At 42.6% G+C, this 16,699-nt stretch overlaps 1 protein-coding gene across 1 annotated transcript; it reads left to right on the forward strand.

Moving 5' to 3' along the window:
* Positions 1 to 1,869: 1,869 nt before the first annotated feature.
* On the forward strand, positions 1,870 to 16,262 carry sh3bp2 (SH3-domain binding protein 2). Its single transcript, XM_030065947.1, has 14 exons — positions 1,870 to 1,999; positions 4,267 to 4,406; positions 5,578 to 5,680; positions 5,877 to 5,994; positions 6,567 to 6,634; positions 9,275 to 9,360; positions 9,466 to 9,543; positions 9,729 to 10,242; positions 10,366 to 10,554; positions 13,382 to 13,496; positions 14,157 to 14,212; positions 14,644 to 14,719; positions 14,975 to 15,034; positions 15,557 to 16,262. The coding sequence occupies exons 1-14, from the start codon at positions 1,926 to 1,928 to the stop codon at positions 15,692 to 15,694; spliced, it is 1,815 nt and encodes a 604-aa protein (XP_029921807.1). The 5' UTR covers positions 1,870 to 1,925; the 3' UTR covers positions 15,695 to 16,262.
* Positions 16,263 to 16,699: the final 437 nt, after the last annotated feature.

Raw genomic sequence — 16,699 nt, forward strand, 5'->3', positions numbered from 1 at the left:
AAATAATGTTTATCAGGAGATGTTTATGGGACATGTAATCAAAATCCATCCATTTTCACGTTTTTGGTTGAAGCAGCCGCCTTATGATGTGTAATGCTGCAGCTGATGATCGGCTGTGGGAAGCAAAACGTTTCCCCGGGGACTATTTTCCCTGGCGGAGGAAGGAGTGCCCCAATTGAAAAACCCAACAGTGCTGCTGCTTTCAGGAAAACTCATGTGGAGGACTTTATCCTGCTGATGGAAAACTGGAACCTCCATAGATTAAACAAACAAACAAACAAACAAACACTTTTAGTGCAAATAAACACATCTGCAGTGGATTATATTCAATGTAAAGAGCAACAAGTCCTGGTACCCATTTTCAGATGGAAAGTAGATCCGGCAGGCAGCATCTGCAGGAATATGCGTCGTATCCTCGCGCCACTAACATAAAAAGTGATAGTACTTTCACAATAAAATGTAATGACACCAAAACGTGGGCGCTGATGGTGGACATTTACCTTCATGTGGCTGGTTGGTGACTTTACCTCCTTTTTTATTTTTTATTTTACTTTTTCTTTGCTTTTATTTATTATTATATTTATATTATTATTGTATTATTTTGCAGCCTTGTGATGGCGTGTCAGGTCGGCCTTGAAAAGAGATTTTATCTCAGGGGGGTTTCCAGGTTAAATAAAGGTCAAATCCTTTCCTGCTTTACTTTCTGTCCTCCTTCACACCGATGACCTTCTTTCCTCTCTCCTCCATCTTTCACCCTGTCTTCTCCTCCCTTTGCCTTCCATCTCCTCCTCCCTCTTTCCTTCCTCCCTCCCTCTCTCTCTCTCTCTCTCTCTCTCAGTTTGTTGATAGACTGGAAGTTCAGCATAAACACATGAGATGATGAAGGATTTGACTTGATGTTTATTTTGACTACTGTGCTCTTGCTCTCTCTCTCTCTCTCTCTCTCTCTCATACATTCACTCACACACACACACACACGCGCGCGCGCGCACACACACTCATTGTAGTTAAGCTCTCCTCTCACATTAGCTACAGCACATTAGTTTTAATTTCTGAAGACATGCCTCATTTTCAATCTCAATTACTGCTAAACCCTGTGATTTCGTGCAACCACCCACCTACACACACACACACACACACACACACACACTTACTCACACACACGCTCGCTGTGTCTCTTGCTACCACCCACCCACACATGCATGCATGCATAAACACACACACACACAAACACTCAAACATCCTCTCTGTCTCAATCACTGACTCTCACACAGATGTGCATGCAGAAACACACCCACACCTGCACATGCTTTTGCTCTCTCTTGCTCACTTGTGCACACACACACACACTCACTCTCAAACACACACACACACACACACACACACACACACAGCTATTAGCAGTAGTGAACAAGTGCTCAGGAAACTGGAGGCTTCCTTTGGACCCTGGGCATTTTGTGTTTCCTGTCTGAACCAATGGCTGTGCCTCAGTGTGTGTGTGTGTCTGTGTGTGTGTGTGTGTGTGCGCAGAAGTCTGCATGTGTGGGGGAGGGTTGTGTGTGAGTGTGTGCATATTTGCATTGAAGTTTCTGGGTGTGTGTGAGTGTGTGTGTAAGTACAGATTCTGTGTATGAGTGTGTTTATGTGCGAGTAAGAGCGAGAGAGATAGGAATCATAAAGAGAGAGAGAGAGAGAGATGGATCGACATCAGACAGAAGGAGAAAATGAAAAAGAAAGGGGGGAGAGACAAAACGAGAGAAACCAAAAGTAAGAGCCAGAAGGAGGCAGGAGTTTAGACGACAAATCCCTCTCCGACAAAAAAAAGAAAATGAAAACTTGACCAGAAGATGAGAGAAGCCTCCGTCCGTCCGAGCGCCACATTCTGCTTCTCCTCCATCTGAAGCCTCCGCTTTCGTCCCGGCATCATGGATTACCTGCCGACGTTCACCTCCGCCGCCAGCGCCGCCGTGCAGAGCGTCAAGAGGAGGCTCAACGGGAGGTAAGCGGCACCCGAGGAGGGCCACCGCCGACTGAGACGCACACCTGGAGGACAGGTTGAAGCAAATTATGCAAATTAGGAGGGAGGGATTTCATTTTGTTTCTGGATTTTGGAAAGAGAAACCTGATCGGCTCTGACTTGCTGGACCACTTGTGGAAAAAGATGCGGCTTCCAGAGATCAGGCAAAGTTTGATCAAAGTTGGCCAAATCTGAAAAAAAAAATAAATAAATAAAATAAATAAAAGATAGATATAGATAGATAGGTATACTTTATTGATCCCAGACTGTGAAATTCACACGTTACAGCAGCATCATCAATAAAAACAAAAAAATATAATAAAAATAAAATTAAAAAAAAATAAAATAAAATTATAATTAAAAGTATATACAATAGAGACTGAAAATGTGAAATGTATACACTAAATACAAAAAGGGCTAAGTATATACAATAAAGTGGCCTGAGAATATAAGATGTTTAAGTGTTGAAATGTAAGAAATGTAAAAGCCAGGCAGTGCCAGGGTCAGAGGTTCAGAGCAGGTCAGTGGAGAATCAAACGTCATTCTCTCTCTCTCTCTCTCTCTCTCTCTTTGGGTGATATAAATAAACTCTGTGAAGGAAACTGTGTACTCATTCTTAAAAAAACGTATATCTGCTCGTGTTTTTTTTTTTTTTTTTTTTAACCCGTTCCACTCACCAGTTTGTGTTTGGCGGCGTCCTGCGGGGACAGGAAGTCTTTGTTTCTTTTCTCCTTGTTTCACAGAGGTGTGAAGAAGGGCCCGCGTTCTTTCAATCAGCTGACTCCAGCAACTCACACGCTGTCGGTGTGCTGCGTTTTTCCACATTGCAATATTCAATCGTAAAGAAAGACTATTTTGGCGGTTGTCAGAATCCCATGACAGTAATAATAATACGAATAATTACTGGAAATGTGGAATCCGTCAGTCACCTTGTGGTGGTGCATCAGACAGAAACCACATGCAGGATTTGTAACATGACGTGTAATTTTGGATACTGACACTCTGGTCTGTCTGGTTTGCCCTCTGCCCATCTCAGTGCCACTGACGTCAATATGAGTCACAACATTACTGAATGGGCACTGGCAGGAAACACACACACACCCACACACACACACACACACACACACACACACACGTGGCCAACGAAACTGACACTTTGCAGGTCACTGGAGGGTTAGGGTCAGTTATGTTGGATGGAAATGATTAGGTCAAAGCTTAATGCTGCATACAGCCATGTTTATGTGTGTGTGTGTGTGTGTGTGTGTGTGTGTGTACGCACCTCTTCTGTTGTCATCGCCTTTGTGTTAAATTCTGTTGAACTGTGTAATCTGTGTGAGCCATCAGAGCCCATAATCTGATTATGTCTCCTCCTGATTTCCAAACCACATCCTCTCCTGTCTCCTTGTTTCCTCCCCCTCTTCTCTCCTCTCCTTGTTTCCTCTCCTCTCCTCTCCTCGTCTTTCCTCTCTTCTCCTCTCCTCCCCTCTTGTCTCATTGTTTCCTATCCTCTCCTGCTTTCCTCTCCTTTCCTCATTTCCTCTTCTCTCCTTGTTTCCTCTCCTACCTTCATCTTCTCTCCTTCACTTGTTTCCTCTCCTCTTCTCTCCTCTCCTTGTTTCCTCACCTCTTCTTTCCTCTCCTTTCCTCTCCTCATCTTTCATCTCTTCTCCTCTCCTCCCCTCTTGTCTCATTGTTTCCTCTCCTCTCCTGCTTACCTCTCCTTTCCTCATTTCCTCTTTTCTTCTTATTTCCTCTCCTACCTTCATCTTCTCTTCTTGTTTTTTCTCCTCTCCTCTCCTTGTTTCCTTTCCTCATCTCTTCTCCTCTCCTGCAGAATGATAGTCTTTCCATATCATCTAGTGTTTCCTAACCTCCTCTCCTCTCCTCTCCTTGTTTCCTTTCCTCATCTCTTCTCCTCTCCTGCAGAATGATAGTCTTTCCATATCGTCTAGTGTTTCCTAACCTCCTCTCCTCTCCTCTCCTCTTGTCTCCTTGTTTCCTCTTCTCTGCTTTCCTGGTTTCCCCTCCTCTCCTGCTTACCTCTCCTTTCCGCATTTCCTCTTCTCTGCTTGTTTCCTCTCCTGCCTTCATCTTCTCTCCTTCACTTGTTTCCTCTCCTGGTTTCCTCCCTTCTCCTTGTTTCCTCTTCTCATCTCCTCTCCTCTCCAGCAGAATGATAGTCTTTCCATATTGTCTAGTGTTTCCTAACCTCCTCTCCTCGTCTCCTTGTCTCCTCTCCTCTCCGGCAGAACCATGGCGTCTCCAGAGGTTTGCTGGCCGATGCCGATGCGAGCCATCGGGGCGCAGAACCTCCTCACCATGCCGGGAGGAGTGTCCACGTCGGGATACCTCCACAAGAAGGGAGGCAGCCAGTTCAGCCTCATGAAATGTGAGTGGATCATCACAGATTTAGTTTTTGTTTCATCACACGGCTCTTTTTGTGGATGCTCCCCTCTGCCTGGCCAACAAAGCCGTTCTGATGTCTGTTGTTTCTGATTATTACACACACAGCGATGTTGAATCCTGAGCAGTTACTCAACCAAAATGAAATGCTTTGCATCGAGAATCGCTGTTCGCAGATGGTCTTCATCTAATCCGACTGAGATTGAGCTTTTGTCAGAGGAGATTCTGACAAAAGACAAAAAGATTCTTCAGATTGCACCAGATGTCTGCTTTTTTGCCTTTATTAGTGTTTGTGTCACAACCACAAGTATTTTGCAGCTTCACAGCAGCATGCATGCTGTGTTACTCAAATCAGTAAAAATCATTTTGAAGTCCAAGGGGTGTGAAAACTTACGCAAGGCACCGTAATCTTGTGTTGATGTAACAGGATACTATGACTTTCAACTTGTTTTGAATTTTTTTTTTAGTTAAAAATGATATTAAAGTAATTCTGTCATCTCATTTTTTTCAAATAGCAAAACAGGATAATCTTAGATTATCGCACATGTTTATCAATGGACATAAACATTTTGGCCAAATGCACTGAATCAAATCACTGAGTCGAGCTGTGATTTACAAACTCCGACTGAAGTGAATCGTCCCACAGGGGAAAAATTATTTTTGAATCACCTCAACAACACAAATTGAATATTAACCCTTTATAGGGCACTCATTGAAATACTTTGAAATTCAAAAAAAACAACCCTAGACTGTTATTAGTGAACATGACATGACTTTATTACTTTTATAAAATTTTTCAAAAAATTTCATTTTCCTATAGAAAATCAAAGCCAATGAGATTGGTCAAATGCCACAATCATGTGACCTGGGATGTAGAGCGATCTTTGCTGATTGGCTGGGTGAAGACCAAATGATTATTGAACTAACTGAGACAGGGGATGGGCGTGATATGTAACATTTCTGAAATGACCAGAAATAGTCACTTGCCCGATAAAGGGTTGATGTTATTTTATTGTTTATATGAGAAGGGACAGTGTGCGTTAATCACCATTCAAAAAATGAAGTGTACCATATATAAAAACATGCTCCACTGTGGTGAAGTGACACCAAACTCCACGCTGACAGACTTTCTCCTTGTCGTCTGTTTTGTGCTGCAGGGCCGCTGCGATACATCATCATCCACAAAGGCTGCGTCTACTACTTCAAGAGCAGTACCTCTCCTTCCCCACAGGGGGCGTTTTCTCTCAACGGTTACAACAGGTCAGAGCATCCTCCGTCCATCATGACCCATTATAACGCAGCTGTGTGTAAATCCATCGCCAGGGAAAGAGGGCGAGGCTGATGGACAGAGATGATTTTAGGGGCTTTCTAGGGGCTTCATTAATGACTGGAGGGGAACTTTAACCGTCTCAGGAGTTTTATTAATTTTTTTATCGATGTTGATCGCCCCCTGCAGGGTGATGAGGGCGGCAGAGGAGACGACATCCAGCAACGTGTTTCCCTTCAAGATCGTCCACTTCAGCAAGAAACACAGGACATGGTTCTTCTCTGCGGCCAGCGAGGACGAGAGGAGGGTGAGGAGCTTATAAATACTTTTATACATAATTAAATGTCCACAAAGACATGAACACAATGTCCAAAATTCACTTCTCAGCTCAAATAGCAAACATTTACTCATGGAGAATATTTTTCATCAGCCAAAATGAATAGACATTTGTCTTGAAAGTGTGTCATCTGACTAGTTTTACATTTAATTTTATCAAAATAATTTGGTATGTCAATTTAATTCTTGCTCAGTCACTTGTGCAGAGGAACAACAATTCATCAGTATGTGCAAAAGAATTCAACATACACCCAAGTCTATTAGCCTGATTTAGGCAGCCAATGAAGAGTCTGTTTGATTAATAAGAGCCTTTTTTTTTTATTTGATTTGATTGGCTTTCATGTGATTGGATCACGCTAATGACGCTAAAGATGATATTCCCACATATGAATGAAGGCTACACTTTTGCACATGCACATACATTCATATTTTGTCACATACAAGCATGCACACACACAAACACACACACACACACACACACACACACACACACACACACATACACATACAAGCCCCTGTTCCATCGGTGTTCCTGTCTTACAGAAATGGATGCGATACTTGCGGAGGGAGATCGATCATTACAACGACCGGAGAGAGTCACTCATCCCGAGGTCAGTTCTGGAAAATCTCATGAAATTACAGTAAAATCGAATCTGTCATCTCCATGTGTTGTGTAGTTTGTGATATGGGATGAAATGCAAAAAATCAGAGTGGAAAAAATGCTGTGAACATGTGGACATGTCACCTTCATCCACTTCCTTCCTTCCTTCAGACAAGCCCACACTTCTCCTTTCTGACTAAGATGAGAGCCTTCCCAGCAGCGTCACCTCGGTCATCTTTAACACTTTGCATGTGAAATTTCTCAGCTAATTTACATCAAGAATCAGCGGCACTCTCAGGCTCAGCTTCTCTGTGCACGATGCATCTGTTGCATCATAATTTAGAATTCACGACCGCTATTCTCACCTGAGATTATTTTTGATGCACGAGACACCGGCCTGTAGTTTCTCATTCAGCCCATTTATACTCTCACAGGAACTTAACAGCATCTTGACAAATTCAGTTCAACTCTATTTATATAGCACAGCACTGCAAAAACTCAAAATCTTACAAAGAATATTTGTCTTATTTCTAGCCAAAATATCTCATTACACTTAAAATAAGACATGATCACCTAAGAAAGAACTTGTTTCTAGTGAAAATTCACTTGTTTCAAGTGAATTTTCACTTGTTCCAATGGCAAATTTTGCCAATGAAACAAGCAAATTTTCACTTGTTTCAAGTGAATTTTCACTAGAAACAAGTGAAAATTGTCTAAAAACAAGTTACTTCTGAGGCGAGCATGTCTTATTTTAAGTGTAATGAGATATTTTGACTAGAAATAAGACATTTTGACTTGAAGTAAGACAAATATTCTTGGTAAGATTTTTCAGTTTTTGCAGTGAATTCATGCAAACATGCAGCCCAAATCATGCAGACTCAACCATCATATCATGAGCTTTGTCCACATTTTGTCAGTTGAGTCTACAGGGTCCTCACTTCAGTTTGAGTGTAATGTCCCTTTAAAAGCATGCAGTGTGCAGCGTGTTCTCTCCTCCTTTTCTAACTGCATGGAAAAGATCCCAGCTAACACAGTTACTGTTTGGAAAAAGGAGCTCAGTCACTTTTACTGCCAGGACATTTGAAATGAGACACTTTGGACTTTTACTGCAGGAGATTTTTACTGCACTACTTCTACTTCTACTGCAGTCACATACCAGCAGAGGAACAGTACTTCTACTTCTACTGCAGTCACATACCAGCAGAGGAACAGTACTTCTACTTCTACTGCAGTAAAACATCAGCAGAGGAACAGTACTTCTACTTCTACTGCAGTAAAACATCCGCAGAGGAACAGTACGTCAGCTTGGTGTAAAACAGTTTCTCGGTAAACAGTTTGTCTTGTGGCCCGTGACTAATTTCTGCGAGGCGAGAGCGGATCCTGCGGGGGTTGAAGGTCGGGAGACCCTGCTCCAAAATCAGATCATTTCTCTGTGCACGGAGCGAGACGTGGGTGCAGCGCCCTTTCAAACATAACGATCAACCACATGGCAACGAAACCCTGATGCATCCGATAGAAATGTCAAGACGTGAATGGAAGAAAATTTGATTCAACAAATACGACAGTTTCCCAAAATATAAAACACAAGTTGTAGCGGGACTGCGGTTAGAGAAGCAGGTTTCTGAAATATATATTACAGTTAAAAAGAGGCAGTCTAATTTTATAATGGATTAATTCTGTTTGTCAGTGCAGATTGGAAGAATAGTAGCTTCCTTAAACCTTTGTAACTACCTAACAAGTAGATCAAAACACTAAATAATTGAATATACTGACACTTTGCATGTAGGAGATGATATCATCTTTGTGGGTAAAGTAAAGTTGCCAATAGCAGAAAATTATTGTTAATGGTTTTTAATTCAGCAAATGAAAAGCAGCAGTTTGCTTAAGAGGATCATAAATGCTTGGAAAAGTTGCTCTTGAGTCAAAGACAAAACTAACAAAACAAAACAAAACAAAAAGAGAGAAGGTGTGAAGCAAACCGCGCAGCAGGATGGTTCCTGGCGGTGCATCAGGCTGTGAGAGCCGTTGGGCCGCAGGAAGCCGTGACTCAGACGGCGAGCGGGATTGACCTGCATCGGTTTCTCTAAATCATCTGAGATCAAGAGGCGTTTCTTACGCACAGAGAGGCTGGTGGGAAAAACCACGAGCAGCCGTCAAGCTGTCATCTATTTTTATCTGCTGTATCTTTCCATGCGCAGGATATTGATCACGTCACGCCTGTCAGCTGATCTCTATTGTCTGAGAAACATGTTTGTCTGCAACCTGTCCAACTTAATTTAGGAAGGAAACGGGATTTAAACAGTTCCAGTCTGAAACTTTTTGGTTTCTTCGCCTGATCTTTTGTTTATGACTGATTATGCACTTTTTTAGATTTATTGTTTTTTTGTTTTTTTGTTTTTTTTATGAACTCATTTTAGGTTATCTGTCAGTTTGTGTTATTTCATGTGTCTATACTTCAGATGAAAGATCATTAACGTCCTTCAAAAACTTTTATGAACCTGTAGAGCCTTTCCAATGCACTCAAAAGTTTTTGTTTGAATCAAATGTCCTACAAATTTCAAATAGTTTTTTATCTGCAGCTCCTCGATATGAAATTATCAATTAAAGTAAAAAAAATAAAAATAAAAAAGTATTTTCTTTGTTTCTGCAGTGATTCAGATTCTGACGCCGACAGTTTCTATGGATCCATTGAGAGGCCGATGGAAATTAAACACCCCATCGATAATGCAGAGGATGGTAAGGCTGGCTTAACACACACACACACACACACACACACACACACACACACAGAGAGAGAGAGAGAGAACCAAAACACACACTGACACGTTTCTCTTTGTACAGATTACATTGAGGATGAGGATGATGACGATGAGGAGGACTACCTGAAGCCTGACGGTGACTGCTCACCAACATCCACAGGTGCCGTATGCGCGCACACACACACACACACACACACACACACACACACACACACACACACACACACACACACACACACACTTGCTCAGATAGGCTATGCATTGAGTTCACTTCATGTTTTATCAGTTTTTGATTTGCTGTTTTTGTGCACTAATTTTGATTTTTCGTGTTCGTCATGGCTGCAGGTCGACCCACGGGACCGCCCCCCTCGTACCCCCCTCCCCCCGTCCCGTCACCGCTCCAGCACCGCCAAGACTCCACCAACGCCGCTTTCCACAAAGGCCTGCCCCCTCCCGTCCCGCAGCATGGCAAAGCTCCTTCCAGCCCGGTCCCCAAGAAAACGCCGCCGCCTTACCCGCCCCACTCCAACCTGAAGGACGCCGCCGTCAAAGGCCCGCCCCCGCCGCTCCCCTTCGCCCCCCATTTGCAGAAATCCCCGTCGTCGCTCACCCCTCCTCCCCCGCCGCCCTCCAGCGCCAAGCGGCCGCTGCCGGGTCGGATGGCGTCGGTGCCGGCGCCCGGGACCGACCCAAGGGACCGCAGGACCCCGCCGGTCGTGACGATCCAGTCCCCCGCCACTCTGCCCATCTGCGACCAGCTGGAGAGCAGGATGATGCTGAACGGTCCAGGCCGCCCCCACCTTGTCGCCGGGGGAAACCGGTCACCTGGCAACACCCGCCACAGTGTCAAACCGACCCCCCCGGCCCTCCCTCCCCCTAACCCCGGGGGGTATCACAGATCAGACCCTCCGACGCTCAGCCCGACGCCCTCGCCTCACCTCCCTCTCCACTCCCCTCCCCTCCCTGCCCCCTCCCCTCACCTTTCTCCCCCCTCCCCTCACCTTTCTCCCTCCTCCTCTCACCCGCCTCCCCCCTCCTCCCTCCCGCCCCTCTCTCCTCACCTCAAACCCGGACTGCCCGGGAAGCCGCCGATGCAGAAGCCGCCGCCGCCCACCGGCAAACCCCCGATGCCGGCGGCCAAACCCCGAGCAGCAGCAGGACGCTCCATTCAGTAAGTTCACTCAGAAACGTACGCAAACAAAACATCTGCATGGCGGTTTACCGGCTCCTTCATCGTAACTCTGACGATACGACCGCATCGATCTGCTGAAAGCCAGAAACAGGATCAAAGACTCTTAACTTCAGCCTGAAAAAGAACATAAGACCCAATTCACAATTTTTACAAAAAAAGAAAAAAGAAAGAAAATAACATTGTGGTGATCTAACAGGACACTATACAGTGCAACATGGCAGTGTTTTTTTTTTTTTTTTTTTTTTTTAATTAGAATAATGGCAAATTATTTCTGTATGTTTTTAGATCTCAGAAGAAAATCCTTTTTTAACTTTTTTTCATGTTTATTTGATGGATATAACATTTTGGCTAAAAGTACTGCATCAAATCAGTGACTCAAATCATAGTTTACAAACTCAGACAGAATTCAACTGCTCAAATAGGCTAACGCCTCTCTAATTTTTTTTTTTTTTTTTTTTTTATTGAATCGCCAACTAGTGAACTGTGAATCTCTGCTGGGCCGTGAATTCACACCCCTTACCCAATGTGATGCAACAGAAAAAAGAAAAAAACAAAAAGAGGAAAAAACATCTTTACTTCTTGTCAAATCCGTTTGTCTCTTCTGACGTCTGAAGAGAAAGACAGAAAATATTCAAACAGGTTTTCCTCGCTGCATGCATTAAAGCACGTGGGTGTTAAAATCCCCCGTATTTATCAGAGTTCACCACAGTTTGACAGAGACGAGCATCCCATCCTGATGAACACACACAGTCTTCGTTTATCCAGATGAAACTCAAATCAAAACTGCAGAGTGAAATAAAACTTTCTGCTGAACCGGGGGGCTCCCAAACTTTGTCATTTCAAGAACCCCAGAACCCCCCAAAAAAGACCACAAACCTTCATTTTAGAGGAGTTTGACTTGAGGAATCCCCTCTGAAAACTTTTGAGGAGATAAATAAAACAAATTCCAATCAAAACTGTCACATTAACACATTTTCTTGTTGCTATTTAATCGCCGGGAGGCTAATATAGTTCTCTTTTGGCTGGGGAAGCCACCCTGGTGGTCCCTCAGCCGCAGTTTGGAAACCACTGTCCATGAGATCTTTCCCTTCCTTCGTCTCTTTGGTTTCTTTGGTTTGAAACGTCACAGAGCAGCCGGGCGCGTGCACTTCACTGACACGTCACTTTACAGGATTTCTGGGCACAGAAAAGTGAAAGAGGTGCAGATTTTAATGAACTAACATGCAGAGTGCGGCTTCAGTGTCGCTCTCCTCCCCCTCGCTAAATCAACCCGTTTTCCTCCACTGTTTTTTTTTTTTTTTTTTTTTTTTTTTCTGTGGCTGATGATGAATAACACAACTATCATAAAAATATCACAGCTGTGCGGCGGAAACCTCGTATTTTCTTAATGCAAAAAAAGAAAAGAAAAAAAAAAAAAAAAACAGCCTCATCTTGACTGAGGTACTTTCTTTTTCCTTTATTTTTTGTTTCGTAAGTGCAGCGATTTGTTTGCTGAGAACAGAGACTTTTCTCACGCCGCGGAGGAAAAATCCTTCAGCTGAATTTGAATCGCAAAAATCATCCAAAATCTCTATATGAGACGAAATCAAATATATCTTTGACCTTGACATTGATGTTGTGATGATGCCATAGAGATGACCTTTGGCGGTTTCATAAAACATTTCCATCGAGGAGGGTTTTGGTTAACAGCTATCAGTAACGTGGACATGATGAGCAAGCAGGTGGAGGAAAAACAACACACGCCTTTAAAACCAGAAAAACAACACACTGGTACTAATCACCATTTGACATAATCCCAAATGCCAGATTCCATCTATAGAGGGGGTGTCATGGTTCGATTTAGCTTGGCTGATGCAATTAGATTTTTGATGTAATTTTTTCCTGCACCAACGTCAATGCCGCTGTTAGACTATCAGGTCTTGATTCATAAAGATAATCAGATCTTTGGTTTTATTGCCTGATAGCTGCTGTTTACACTTTCAAATTCTTCTTTAAAAAGTAAACTGCAAACATAAACTGCAAAAATGTCCATCTTAATAAGTCTTAAAATATTGTTTTTCTCAATAAAAGGTAAAAAATCTGCCAATAGGTTGAGATAATCCATGTTGTTTCCAATGCCAGACAACTTGTTTTCAAAATTTTCTTGAGTCAAGTGTCATTTTCTTGATCCTAGTGGCTGACCTGCCTTATTCTGCCTTGTTTCAACACATTTATACATCTTCCCAGAACAAAATCAGACTGAAACAAGTGAAACTGCACTGGAAACAAGCGGGATTATCTCATCCCACTGGTGGATTTTTTTGCTTTCCAACAGGAATAGCCAGTGCAGCAAAGCAATTCACAACCAGGAGCGCCGAGAGCAATCATTTTGGGGTTTCTTTATTAAATATTTAAAGTCAAAAGTCAAAGTGCCTTCATTGTCATTACATTGTTAAGAAAACAACAACAACAATACAATGAAATTAAGGTGCTGCTCCCTAGTAAGGTGTCACAACCTCTCATTCATCTTCACACATTCAGCATATTCTACACAATTAAATCAAATTAGTCAATAAAAGATCACAATAATGAATGAATAAAATCCTGTATTTAAGATGTTTTTTGGCATGTCTGCGCTCAAAATCATAATACTCCTAATATCTAGTTTCACATCAGGGTAATATTGGTATTATATTAATATATCGCCCAGCCCTACATGACAACAATATGTATTATTATTTATTCTGACTTAAATGTAAGTTGAATGCAGATCTTCTGTGATTGTGTGGAGTTGGTGCCACAGTTTTAAATCTGTCCTTCCCCTCAGAAGAGCGTCTCCAGACGGCCAGAGTTTCCGCTCCTCGGGCGACGAGATGCCGGCCGACCACAGGAAGAGGCGGGACCACAGCGGCGAGGACGAATCCGACGAAGGCTACGAGAACGTGAGTGCTGCCGCGAGTTTTTCATAGAGCTTTATAGACGCTGCCACCACACACACACACATACACACACACACACACACACACACACACACACACACACACACAACAAAATCAACCTCATATCGCTCAGAGGAAGAGCTCTGCTCTGCTCGCACTCTGCCAAATCTGATTTTTGTTAGGTTTTTGAAATGTCTTTATTTGTATTTTGGCCTCATTTGCTCCTCAGCAGAAGACAAAGTAACTATACTGAAGAAAAAATATAAACACAACATTTGGGTTCCACGTTTCATGAGCCAAAATTACATCCCTCATCATTTCTTTTTCCATAAAAGTTGATTTTTTTCAAAGCTTGTGCACACATTTATCCTCCGGACTGTTCACTTTTTTCCACCACAAACTGCTTTCAGACAAATGAGTTGAACCTAAAACGTTGAAATTGTTTCATGTTGTGTTCATATTTTCGTTAATTGCTCTTAACATTTATCGTTGTGATTTGTCAGATTTAAATCAGTATCATCAGGATATAATGCAATCTTTTTTTTACAGTTATCTGGCAAATTTTGCAGTTTTGTTGTGTTTTCCGCAATGTGGTTGACCTTCATGTTCATGTGTGTGTGTGTGTGTGTGTGTGTGTGTGTGTGTGTGTGTGTGGTTGTGCAGGTGCAGCTGCCAGACTCCGTGTTCATCGACACGACTGAGACCAGCAGCGTGGAAAAGTAAGACACAAGTTTTTTTATTTTTATTCTACTTATTTTATTATATTTCTCCTGTAAATGTATAAACAGTAAATCTAAATCTTCCGTCAGCCGGCTAAAGCTCTGCTGCCCGGCGGAGTGTTTGCTCCCTCTAGTGGCCGACTTAGTTTGGCCTTTAAGGATTTGAGTGTTATTTTATGATCAGTTATTGCTTTTACCCTGGTTAGCCGATTTTGTATTATTAAAATTTTCTCTCTTTTTGTTGTGTTTATGTTGATTTCACCTCTGTATGCTTTGAAACCCCCAAATTGAAATGTTGGTGCTGTTGGGGTTGAAATTGAAATTGAAAACTGAAAGAGAGACAGAGATTAAAATCAGAAAGAGATGTATAAACAGTCATAAAGACATATATAATTACATCTGTGTGTGTGTGTGTGTGTTTGTGTGTGCAGGCTGTTCAGGGAGAGCTCGTCACCACCGCAGGACGGACTCTACGGCATCAGAAACTCCGGCACCAAAACCGCAAAGGTAAACAAACTGTTTTCAAAAGACATGAAAATTAAAAATACCAGTCAAAAGTTCGACTCTGGGAGGTTAAATGAGCCGATTCTTTTCAAATGAACAAAATCTCTTCCTAAAATAAAATATTTCCAAATGATATGACCCTGAGCCAAAACATACGTCCACTCCTTTCCACGTCACAGAGTTAAAATAAAATAATAAAAAAGAAGGCAACAGGTTAATATCATCTGCATATATGATTTCCTCCTCGTGTGTCTGCAGGTGTTGGTGGTGTGGGATGTCAGTCTGGGAAAAGCCAGAAACTACAGACTGTTTGAGGAGGTAAGACATGATTTTATTTGACTCTGTTTGGAATAAAAATGAAGATAAATCTAATAAACAATGAAATATATGACATGATACAGATTTTTTTTTTTTTTATGACCAAGATAGAGACAGTTCCAGCCTGATCACCAAATCAGACAGTTTTTGGTCTGAGCCAGAGATGTTGTGTTATATTACCTGAAGTGGGCATGGCTTAGCAAGTGGCAGCGTCTGCACTGTGTGGCTGATCCAACCTCGCAAACTTGTAGCTTCTTGACCAAAAAGGCCAAAAAAAAAAAAAAAAAAAAAAACTAAATTTGTGACTTTAATCTCAGATTTTTTTTTCTTCCTACAGCAACCCCAGTATTCCATCGTAGAGTCAGAACAACAGCCAATATAAAACAGTGCAACATAATTGTTAAAATCATTTATAAAATGCCTTTTTGATGAAGCAGTGTTGAACATAAAAGTTCAAGTAAATGAAATGACGATGTAAAAGATGGGTTTAGTGAAATGCCGTGCCTCTGTATGTCTCAGCAGGGTCAGCGAGTGTTTCTGGACAGCGAGGTGAGCTTCCCCTCCCTGGCGGCTCTGATCGAACACTACCACAGCCACCCGCTGCCCAACCAGGGCTCGCTGTGCCTGCAGCGGCCCTACGGCTACTCACAGCCCAGGTGACCTCTGACCCCCGCAGCTGTCAGCCTGCAGGGACCGGCCGAGCCACGAGCCGCCGCTCCCCTGATGAGCTTTTAACCAGCGACTGCTTACCTGCAGACTGAGGGATTCTCTCCGCCGGGGCGACCTTTGACCCCAAATCTCGGACCCCGGCCCCCCTCCTTGGCCTGCTCCCGGCCTCGTCTGTCCGACAGTCGCCTGTGGACGCTCTCCTGACGCCTCCAAGGAAAAGTCGACGACTGTGAACGCTGGAAAGTGAACTCACAAAAACACAGAGTGGAAAAAAGTCGTCGCACCAAGGTTTTACTCGGTCGCTGAGGGGATTTCAAAGAACCTATAAAGGCAAAAAAAGGAAATAAACTGGACACGAGAGCGATTAATACGCTCTTTGGAGGTTGATACTGATATTTTCAGACTGAAGCCGCTGATATTATATCATGAGGCAATATTCAGTATCTTCAATGACCTTTTCTGTGCCAAAAAGTTTCTCACCAGTGTTTTATTCTCGTCAGAACAAATCACAGGACACTAAAACTGCAAATATTCAGTGGTAAGGGAAACTCTGGGATACACAACTGCCTTTTACATATGGATTTTTATTTATGCAAAATATATTATAACTGAACAGTTAAGTGAACAAATAAAATGTGCAAAGAGAATCAGATTTTGTTGTTTTTATGGATTGGTCATGGAAAAATGCTGCATCATATCAGAGGTGAGTGACTCTATCTGGCTGATATATAATATGTAATATAAGGCCAATATCGTCTTCATGTACTGTATCAGTAAACTGGTATATGGGTCTATCTCTCACCTATAGGCTCATGTGAGCAATCATGATCCTGCTGAAGTTGGACCCAGGTGCTCTGCTTTTTATCAAAATATAAAAGAAAATGTCGTTTGTTGCGCCAAAAAAAGAAAGAAAATAAGATGCACATGTATTAAAAATGGTACAGAGTGGACGAGCTGGAAATGACACGGCTTCTTAAATGAGTTTGAATTAATTTA

The sequence above is a fragment of the Myripristis murdjan genome, chromosome 12 (assembly GCF_902150065.1).
Source record: "Myripristis murdjan chromosome 12, fMyrMur1.1, whole genome shotgun sequence".
Taxonomy (NCBI): domain Eukaryota; kingdom Metazoa; phylum Chordata; class Actinopteri; order Holocentriformes; family Holocentridae; genus Myripristis; species Myripristis murdjan.

What these genes read in the sequence shown, in the direction of transcription:
- sh3bp2 (XM_030065947.1), top strand. Translation starts at nt 1,926, where the DNA reads ATGGATTACCTGCCGACGTTCACCTCCGCCGCCAGCGCCGCCGTGCAG. An exon ending in GCAGCAGGACGCTCCATTCA is followed by an intron (nt 10,555 to 13,381) that starts GTAAGTTCACTC and finishes CCTTCCCCTCAG; the next exon opens with AAGAGCGTCTCCAGACGGCC. An exon ending in CCGACGAAGGCTACGAGAAC is followed by an intron (nt 13,497 to 14,156) that starts GTGAGTGCTGCC and finishes GTGGTTGTGCAG; the next exon opens with GTGCAGCTGCCAGACTCCGT.